This window comes from Pterocles gutturalis, unplaced genomic scaffold, assembly GCF_000699245.1.
Source record: "Pterocles gutturalis isolate BGI_N339 unplaced genomic scaffold, ASM69924v1 scaffold48104, whole genome shotgun sequence".
Classification (NCBI taxonomy): domain Eukaryota; kingdom Metazoa; phylum Chordata; class Aves; order Pterocliformes; family Pteroclidae; genus Pterocles; species Pterocles gutturalis.
The window spans coordinates 2,111-11,998 of NW_010137527.1; the positions used below are offsets into that span (position 1 = coordinate 2,111).

Genomic DNA, 9,888 nt, shown 5'->3' on the forward strand with positions numbered 1-9,888 from the left:
ACAGCCCAGTGACTGACATGGGGCAGTGCCAGCCCCTCTCACTGCATCACTGCTCCGGGCAGCTGCCTTCGTGCACTCAGGAGTATTGTCTGGGTAACAAGCTGTGCAACTGGCACAGGACAAGCCTGCAAGTGCCCAGCAATAGAAAGTGAACTCGTTGGAGAGCAAGGGCAGGGCTAATAAAAGCCAGAGGGGGAACAGAGCTGTGTAATGACTACTAATGTTGGTGCTGCTGCAGATGGGATGTGAGATGTATCTGGTGCAGTGCATGAGGCTGGTGTGGTGAGCACTGAGGAGCAGAGAGAGGCTTGTACACAGGGGAGCAGTTAAGGACTGGGCTGTTCCTGCCATTACAAGCAGCTGCTTCAGGTGATTCAAAGTCACTAGCCCAGGATTATCTCTGGAATTATTATTAATGACTTAGACAAAGCCTGTTGTAAAGGTGATTTTTATTTTGACAGTGTCTGAAATACTTACTGGCAGCAGCTTATCTGGTCGTACTTCATGAGTAAGGGGATCCCTCAGCAGTACAGACTGTGAGTGTGGGTATCTGATCTGCACTGGGGGGGATGGAGGCTTAGCCATCCTCCCTCTCACTTGCTCTTATGAGGCTGGCAGGCAAGGCTGCTCTTAATTTGACTCTGATCCTCATTGCTGGCAGGGGCCCTGAGAAGTAGAAAATAGCTGCACAGGGGTTCACTCTGGTCTGGATCCCACTTTGCTTGGCAAGGGTGAAAGAGCAGCCTTATACCAGCGTTTCAGCAATCGAGGAGGTATGCTGTGTGGGATAGACTCCTGAGTAGGGCGTTTCTGGCCCAATGTATTAATGGAGGCAGGGTGCAGAAGCCTGCAGGTCACATCCCAGCAGGGAGAGGGAGAAGCCCTGTCCACAGAGACCTTGGAACCTCCTCTCTCCTCTGTGGGAGGGCTGCACTGGGACATGCCAGGGACCCCCATATTTGGCCAGTGACACAGCATTTTGGTTGCTTTAATTGGCTCTGACAAGACAAGGATTGCAACTGGCACCTGCTGAGCCCTCGGGGCCATCCAAGGCAGCAGCTGCCACCGATAGAAGCACACACAATCCCTGGCCCAATATCACAAGACTACGGAGACATTTCTCATGTAGCTGGTAGCATCACAGTGTCTGCAAAAGGGGCCAAATTCATCCCCTCTGTGACTCTACAGAGAGTGCTGGGTTGCCAGTAAGGCACTTGGGATCTGAGCAGAGCCTTTCCCTTCAGCATTTTGGGGTTCACTGAGCCAGAAGGGTCAATCACAGAGCCCCCCCTGCCTGCCCCATGGACAGAGTCCCTCCAAGTCTCCACTGGTGCCATTTCCACAGGTAAGCTCAGCGTGAACTCTCTGCTGCTCTGCTCCCTGCATCTGGAACAGCTTAAGGCACTCTCCATCCTTCCTGCTCCAGAGTAGTTTGGCCAGAAGCAACATGAATCCAAGGCAAACAAGAGAAGATCAGAGGCAGTTTTATTCCTCTTTCCTCCTGAGAGTTGCAGACACTTTTACAGACCAACAACCACCTTCTACCTCCACAAAGATCAGACACCAGCTCAGAAAGTGAGGCACTGGGATCATCTCTTCCCTGTTCCCAGTACCCTCTGGGTTAGAGCACAGTTTAACAGTCCACTGTGAGACAGCCCCACAGTTTAGGGTAAGAGTGACCCCCGCTATTTGGGGTGAGAGAAGAGCACCCTGCATGGTGCTCAATGAGCACTTTGACCTAGGAGAAAACTTGCATTACAGTCCCTCACACTAACACTTTAGTTCCCCTCTTTTTTTTCAGTTCCAAGTCCCTTTTTCCAGCCATCAGCCTTAGGAAGCAGAAGTCTGGCATATATATGGCTGCCCCACAGCCCTGCTAAACACTGATGGTGAGAAATAGGGGTCTGGCACCATGGATTCCCCATCCTTGTCCCCCCCTCCTTCCCTGTGCAAGTCCAGATCTGGGAACTTTAGGACTCTTCCTTCCCTTTTCCTTCCTCAGACTGTTCTTCTTTCCCCACTGGCTGCTCCTGTTGGGTTATCTTCACCTCGATGACTCTGGCTTTCACGTCCTTCCCTGTCCGGGGAGCCACAATGCTTAAGATGCCATCGTGGGACAATGTGGCTCTCACCAGCAAGGGGTCGACATCCAGAGGGAGGATGTAGGTCCTGGTGAACTCTCGGGAGATGAAGCCGTGGCGGTCAGCCTTCTGCGGGTGCTGCCCCATCACCTCCAGCAGGTTGTCGACGGTGCGGACGGTGAGCTCATCCGGCAGGAAGTGACAGACGTCCAGGAACACCTGGAATTTGTGCTCATTGAGGTTGATCTCAGAGGTGCCTCGATTCAGCTGCTTATTGATCCGAGGCCTGATGTAGTAGCCATGGTACAGGGCAGGGGCTAAAATCTCACATGGGGACACACCTGAAAACGAGACTCAGTGATGAGTGCGGGGTTTCCTGGAGAAGGAGTTGGAGAAGGATGGATGGCAGCGGGTAGGGGAGGGTGACAGGAGGAGGCTGGGACTTGTCAAACACCTTGGTTTTGCCACCACATCAGCACAATATGGACGGAGTCTCTTGCAGTTCCTACCTTTGCACCTCTAAAACCCACATAGAGCCAGATGCCTGCCAGCCACTGCCTCCCACCACACAGCCGGCAGCTGCCAACATCTGCTGGGTGGACAGGGGGGCACTGGTAGATGTACTGGGTACTCTGCAAAGCCCACAGCCAGGGATGGGCATGGAAAATGCTGATGGTGAAGAAACTGCCCTGAAGAACTAAAGGCCTTTTGTCCAGAGGGCTTTCCTTGGAGCTTTTTGCCTTTTCATGCTGTTGTGCTGGTGCTGAATGGTTCTGCTGCTGCCCACATTCCTTCCCCTCTGCCAGCCACTGCCCGGCTTTGTGCTGAACATCCCAGCTCAGCTTTTCTCCACAGCCCCAGGCTGCAAAAACTTCCTCCCACCCCAAGCATTTTGCTCCATGCTTGCACAGCATATGCACGAATGCCAGACCATTTGGGGCATGAGGGAGGGACAGGAAAGACAGCAGCAGGCACGGATGGAGGAAGTGGACCTAAAGAGAGAGACCTGGGCTATTCCCTGGTTATTCCTCCCATCCCCCATTTGACCGGGTTCTTACACTGTAAATTCCTTGGCTCCAGCTTCCCTAGCCTGCTCTGGAGCTCAGTCTCCCCAGGGAAACTCCATCGACCCTCCTATACCAGACGAGAGAAAGGTGCCGGGGACATCACATCGCCTTTCTTACCTTCTCCAAAGTTCTGGTCGTAGATCTTGCTAGGGTTGGCAAACTCATACTCCAAACTCATGGGGTAGGCGTGGGGGACAGTCCGTGCAGCCATGGTGTGTCTGGGAAAGGGAGCTTCCAAGCCCTCACTGCCTCTGAGAGTGAAGGCTGCAGATTGCAAGGTTTTAATTGGGCGAATTCCACAGGGAGGAGTGTGTGATAAAAAGATGGACCAAAATAGCCACACGCACAGGCCCCAGGATGCCTCGCCAGTGTGACGAGGGAAGGTTCTCGCTGCATTCCAGCAGGGAGTGTAGGCACTGCCTCGGGAAAATCCCGGACCTCCTTCCAGCCTCTGAGATCCCCTCTTCGAGCTGGGGGTGTAGGAGCCAAATGGGCAGCCAAGTACAGCAGGGAGGCACAGCGGTGAGCTGAGGCTGAACCTCAGCAGACGGCTCAAGCCTTTTGTTCCTATGAGTGGTGAAATGCTGCAGGTAGTTAAGCAGGGCTAGACAGGCTCCAGATCCCACTACCAACACACCCCCATCCTGAACTGTGCTGCTGCAAGCTGGCTGTTCAGACTGTTCCCTGGCCAGGGGTTTGGCACAATATATTGAGACCTGGAGAAAGGCTTGTGCCAGAGATCACAGGGACCTGAAGCTGCCATAGATCCAGTTTTATTGAACTGGAGGGGGGGAACAGGAGAGGGTGGGGTGGGGGTGCGGGGAGTAGTGTCCAGTTAAGCTCCCTGTACCCTGAAACCAGAGATTTCCTTGAGTTCATGTCCCTGCAGGACGAGGGAGCAGGTGCACTGCTGTTGATGTAATGGGGAATTGGAGAAGGTATTTATGGCCTGAGCTGTTGCACAGAGCAAATTCTGCTCCCTATTCTTGCAGGCAAGCGGAGAGGAAGAGGGTCAGACCCTTTTGCAAAGGACTGGTGGCACTAGCAGTAAGAATGATGTGCCTTTGAGCCAATAATAGTATTTAAGTTGCGAGCCCTCAGAGGCAGAGATGAGCTCTTGCCCTTTAAGGATGGTTGCTGGTTGCTAGGCTGAACCCATTCACATGATTTAGGTGCACAGGAGAGGCAGGAATTAAAATAAATGTGTGAATTAAGACGTATTAGGAGCATAATTATAGGAAATCAGCTTACTGCAGAGACATAGGCAGACAGAGGTAGCTTGCATCCCTGAGAAGGCATGTCCCAGTGCAGCACCGTGGAGGCCATTGGCACGTCCAGTTTGTCTCTGCTCACAGCCCCCCGGAGTACTCTGAGGTCACAGGCTGTCAGGCTCTTCTGCTCTCTCCAGCAAAGGGGTTTCTGTAGAGGGCAAAAGACGAGAGGTCTTGGGCTTAAGCACTGTGGAGAAAGCCATCCTGCATTCACACACACACACCAAAGGTTGTGCACCGAGGCAGTGGGGCTTACTGGGCTGCAGAGAGCCTCACTGCTGGGAGTAGCTCAGCAAAGACCTCCGGGGACCTTTCCTGCCCTCTGACTAAAGCAGCCCTGTGGCTTCCTTTGCCTTAAGGAGAGGCAGAGCTCTTCCAAGACTAGCTGGTGATGTCAGGAGCTGAAGTCTCAGTGCTGAAAAGCGGCAACAACGGCCCCTTGTCATTTTCCCTCTGAGCCAAAGATAGGAGCTGCATTGATCCTGTTGGCATCCGAAGCAGCTGGGAACATCCGCCAAGCCTGGCTGGAACCCTGCAGATAAACAGCACGTGGGGAGCGGGGCGGGCGTCTGGGCAGTTTGGCTTCTCGCTGCCCCATTAAGCTCCTTTTCTTCTTCTCCCCTTCCCCCTCCTCCTCAGCAGCGTGTTCAAATCCCCCAGACAGCTACTGGGCACGGCTGGAGGGACCAGCCCAGGAGTGGGACAATGAAATCCCTGACACCACTGTTCAAGAGGCCTCGGGGAGGGGGGGAAGGCCAGGCCAGCTGCACGGGTATAAAGCTGTCCTGTGCTCCCGGCACTGCACCGCAGCACAGTCGTTTGCCAGGCTCCTCCAGCGCGCTCCAATGGATATCACCATTCATAACCCCCTGATCCGCAGACCACTCTTGTCTTGGTTGGCACCGACTCGTATCTTTGACCAGATTTTTGGAGAGCACCTGCAGGAGTCAGAGCTGCTCCCTGCTTCCCCCAGCCTCAGTCCCTTCCTGATGAGATCCCCCTTTCTTCGGATGCCCAGTTGGCTAGAGGCAGGACTCTCTGAGGTAATCTTCCCTTCTTCATGCTCTTTGTTATTGCTGGGTGCACATCCTGATGGGTCCAGAGCTGGAGACCCAGGAGAGCTGAGGGCTTGGAAGCTGCTTGTAGGTCGTTATTAGGAAAAGGCTGGGGGAAAGGGTGCTGTGTTTGTGCCTCTGCTCCTCTGCATTAGGCAAGAACCTCTGCCTGCTCTGCTAGTCATTTGGGACTGAGAGCAAGCATTGCCATAGTGCTGGGAACAGAGGCGAACGGAGCTGAGTGTGTGCGGCAAATGACTGCAAGAGCTGACGGAAGAAAGAAAGCAGCCTAATTTCCCTGTCTGCTGTGCAAAACTTTCAATCCCACTCCCTCCTGAGAAGCAAACAGCACAGTGGCAGGGGGCTGCAGGGGTAGTGGGATCCTCAGGCAGCGTGGGAGCTTGTGGTTTTTGAGGAAAAAGGGCCCTGTTTTAAAGAACCGCGGCTGAGAAGAGCAGCATTTTAAGTAAGATACAGGAGCTGAGCCAAGAGGCACGCAGTTCAAACAACCTTGCCTGTTCTGCGAGTCAACTGTCTTATTTACAAGTAACTTGCAGAGCTATTCTAAGCCCAAGGAGTGGGAGGAAAGTATTCTTTTAGTCTTTGCATAATGTTTCCCTTGATTTAGTGACCTAGGTCTGGCTGTCCACTGAAGCAGCCATAATAAGCACCCCAGATAACAATGTCTAACTATGTCAGTGGAGAAATCTTCACAAATAGTTTAGAAGGAGGAGGAAGCACTTAGACTCCAAGGTCAAACTGTGGAAACCAGTAAGCCTGGACCTGGCACAGAGGCTGCCTCCACATCCCAGAGCAGAGCTCCAGGAGGCTCGCGTGCTCCCTGACCAGGAATGAAGCAGGAAGGCAGAGACAGACAGCTTTTATAGCAAAGTCCCACAAACGTGTCTAAGACAGGCTAAAATTGTAAATTCAACCTTAGGAAGCAGCAAGAAGCGGTATTTGTTAGAGGAGATAAAGTGCAAAGTGGAAGGGAAGGAGGTGAGATGAGCAGCAGGTGACTCAGAGCTCCAGCAAAAGTCCTGCTGCTCAGATAACAGAGGGGAGCAGTGAGGCAGTCCTGCTCACCAGTGACACATTATTTTGGTTACTAAAGAGCGACAATTCAAGGGAAAGCCTGCAAACCTGCAGATGAGCTGCAGTCAGCTGCACAGTCAGAGTTTCTTTTCCTTGGAAGACTTTGCAAAATCCAGTCACAGAAACTGGAAACCTCCAGACATCCTGTAAAAAGAATTGGATGCAAAACCTGAGTTGCTTTTAACAAATTCAGATTAAGAGAATCTCTTCCTCACTCCCAAGGAAAACATTTATCCCAAGAGAAAGCATTCACATTTTAGGAACCGTAGTGATGGGCATTAATGTAACAGGCCAGCAAGGGACAAAGCCACCTTGTAATGATGGGCATTAAACGTAACAGGCCAGCAAGGGACAAAGCCACCTGGATCAGAACCCCAGGACTGAATGAAGGTCAGGCAGTGCATGTGTAGGTACCAGCTTGAGTCTTGAACTGCTATATTTTTTTAAGCTGAAACCCTCACCTGCTCTTTTCTGAAGTCATTTCCTTGTTTCGCAGATGCGACTGGAGAAGGACAAATTTTCTGTGAATCTTGATGTGAAGCATTTCTCTCCTGAGGAGCTAAAAGTGAAGGTGCTTGGGGACATGATAGAAATTCATGGGAAACACGAGGAGCGCCAGGTACTTCTACTTTAACTGTGCAACTGATAGAGTCAGTGTGAACTTCCTCATCTATGGTTAAACAAGGAGACTGCAAAACAATCCTCTCCTGTACTCATCTCAAACACTTCTAATGTTTTTTATCAACCAATCCTAATGGAAGATGCTCTGGGCAGCACCCCCCCAGCTGATCCTAGACTGGGCAGCAACAGGGTGGAGATTTATTGCTGATCTTACATGAACTGAGAACTGAACTGGAAAACCATCTTTGAAATGGGCATTTCTGGGCCTCCCTCTTTCTTTGAAGAGGCCAGGAATGCAGGGAGGCATTCAATAAGCTAACAGTGAACTGTCATAATCAAACCACATAGTGAATCAGTGCGTTACCCTGATCCACTACCATGAGGCTACCTCTTCCTGAAAAAGGCCCATCTATCAGTTTGTAATCCTTAAAGGTTGTGTTCTGCTGTCTGTCATCCCACTGCTTGCTGGCTCTGGAGACCTGTGTGGCAACCGGGCAGACAGAAGTCAAAAGCCATGTCCAAAGCTGTATGTAACAGGGTTTCCAGTCCCCATCTCCCTCCACCTCCTTGACAGAAGGAAATGAATAGGCATGACAAAGTAGCTATGTCACTGCAATTGTCAGCTCTAAGAGCTTCTGGGAGCACAGATTTGTCAGTCAGGAAATACAGCATTACTTGTAACTGGTGAAAGCTGTAATCCTGACATCCCTTCTGCAAATGTTTTTGGCTAAGGAAATAATCAAGCACTATAGCAGAGATCAGCTTCTTAGAAGGCTGTGTATTACTAGAGTGTATTACTAGAGCTCTGGAGAGCCTCCAGAGAGGAACAGGAGTGGTTGGTACTGCATGAAGGTCTAGCTACTGCATCTTAGGAATGAGAAGCAGTGCAGTGAAGCCAGTCTTTGGCTGGCACAAGAGTAGGAACATAAAGCCTCCTCCTGTAAACAGTGTACCTGCAGGCACCTGCAGCCTAGGCAGGGCAGTGTCTCACTTTGGCCAGTCTTGGCTCTTTCAAAGGACATCTCATATAAAAACACTTTTAACTTTATGAAAATATTTCCTTTGAGAGCTGGAGCTTCCTGATCTCAGACTTTAAGCAAAGGGCCCGTGGTTGAGGTGGAACTGAGCAAACATTTCTAATCAGGGCTGTTCCTTCTCTTCTCCTTTTGAAGGATGAGCATGGCTTTATTGCCAGGGAGTTCAACAGGAAATACAGGATTCCAGATGACGTGGATCCTCTGACCATAACCTCATCACTCTCTCTGGATGGTGTCCTGACTGTGAGCGCGCCGAGGAAACAAAGTGACATCCCTGAGCGCACTATCCCTATCACCCGTGAAGAGAAGCCTGCCATTGCAGGAGCCCAGAAGAAGTAGGCTGCTATTTAAAATCTCCCTGCGGGGCCATTCAAGAGCACTTTTCATCACATGCCAGCTATACTGAATGGCTACTCTTATTATTTATGCTGAGTAAGTTTACTAACAAATAAAACATGAATGCGCAGTTTGTATTTTTTTGTTTTGAGCACTGAAGACAAGGGAAGTCTTGGGTCAAGAAAGCTATGTAAGGTCACTGTGCAGGGAAACATACCTGGCATCACTTTTGCTTACAGCTTGAGTGGCGGGTATGTCCAGGAGAACTCGTCTTGGCATTCAGAAACACTTTGCCAGTTTCACTCGGTGTACTCTAATGTTTTGCAAACATCTAATTGCATGACCCTTTTCCTTCAGTGTTGCCAGAGGATTTCAGAGTGTTTCACAAGCAACAGAAAAATTTCTCCAGTGGAGAAAGACTGGTAAAACAACTTCATGACAATCGAAACCCATTGTGGGTATTAGATAACAACTGAATGGAAGACAACTGTATCTTAAATCTCTGGAATGGCTCATGTTAGGGAGAAGCATCCCAGTGCTGCAACCAGTTAAGAGCAGTTGCAGATGAAAACTGCATAGCTGAAAGCTGCAGTAAACAGAGATATATCCAGAGAGGAGAAAAACATCCTGCTCTCATGGTGCAAATCACATCACTTGGAAACTATGTTGTCAGTGTCCTTCAAACAATGAATAGGATCTGACATCCACAGTATCAATCTGATTTATCCTAACATTGTTGAGTGGTACAAAACACTACTGAGTTCTTCTCAGGTGTCATCATCCACTTAGCACATCTCTTCAAAGGGATGTGAGCATATAGGAAAATCTGTATTACTGGAGCTGAATTTCCAAATTCATCTCCAAAAAGGACAGAATGCCATAGATCTGTCGCATAGATCATCAGACTCAGTTATGACCTGACCTATTTTCCACGTTCCTTATACCCAGACAAAAGTTATATTAGAAAGGATCAGTTTAAATCTCAAATGAACTGTGAGGGCATCCTTCTGTGGCTTTCAGTGAGAACAATAAAATGAGCACTCAGTGATGTAGGGTCATTGTTGAATACCCCCAAATCCCACCTAATTGCCAAGGTCTAGTGCCTCCTATTAGCTGGTTCTAATAAGCTCTTCCAGTTAAGGTGTTAGTTGGGCTTGACTGACATGGTACAAGGTGACTGGTGACTTGCAGTCACCTCTGCACACAAACCAATTGACAGAAACACACACAGGTTACAAACAATGCAGCTACAATGATGCTACGTTTGTCTTTCATGTGTGACAGGTCTTTTTGCTTGAAGGATATCCTTTGTAGCACTGCTAGCA

The 9,888-nt window shown here is 50.0% G+C and overlaps 2 protein-coding genes across 2 annotated transcripts; one reads left to right on the forward strand and one right to left on the reverse strand.

Annotated features, from left to right (window-relative positions):
• Positions 1 to 1,898: 1,898 nt before the first annotated feature.
• HSPB2 (heat shock 27kDa protein 2) lies at positions 1,899 to 3,399 on the reverse strand. The gene is made up of 2 exons (XM_010082627.1): positions 3,266 to 3,399; positions 1,899 to 2,422 (listed from the first exon to the last, which is right to left on the reverse strand). Exons 1-2 carry the CDS (start codon positions 3,357 to 3,359, stop codon positions 1,971 to 1,973), a joined length of 546 nt encoding a protein of 181 aa, XP_010080929.1. The 5' UTR covers positions 3,360 to 3,399; the 3' UTR covers positions 1,899 to 1,970.
• A 1,650-nt stretch (positions 3,400 to 5,049) lies between these two features.
• CRYAB (crystallin, alpha B) lies at positions 5,050 to 9,264 on the forward strand. The gene is made up of 3 exons (XM_010082628.1): positions 5,050 to 5,462; positions 7,066 to 7,188; positions 8,363 to 9,264. The coding sequence occupies exons 1-3, from the start codon at positions 5,265 to 5,267 to the stop codon at positions 8,564 to 8,566; spliced, it is 525 nt and encodes a 174-aa protein (XP_010080930.1). The 5' UTR covers positions 5,050 to 5,264; the 3' UTR covers positions 8,567 to 9,264.
• The last annotated feature ends 624 nt before the right edge of the window (positions 9,265 to 9,888 follow it).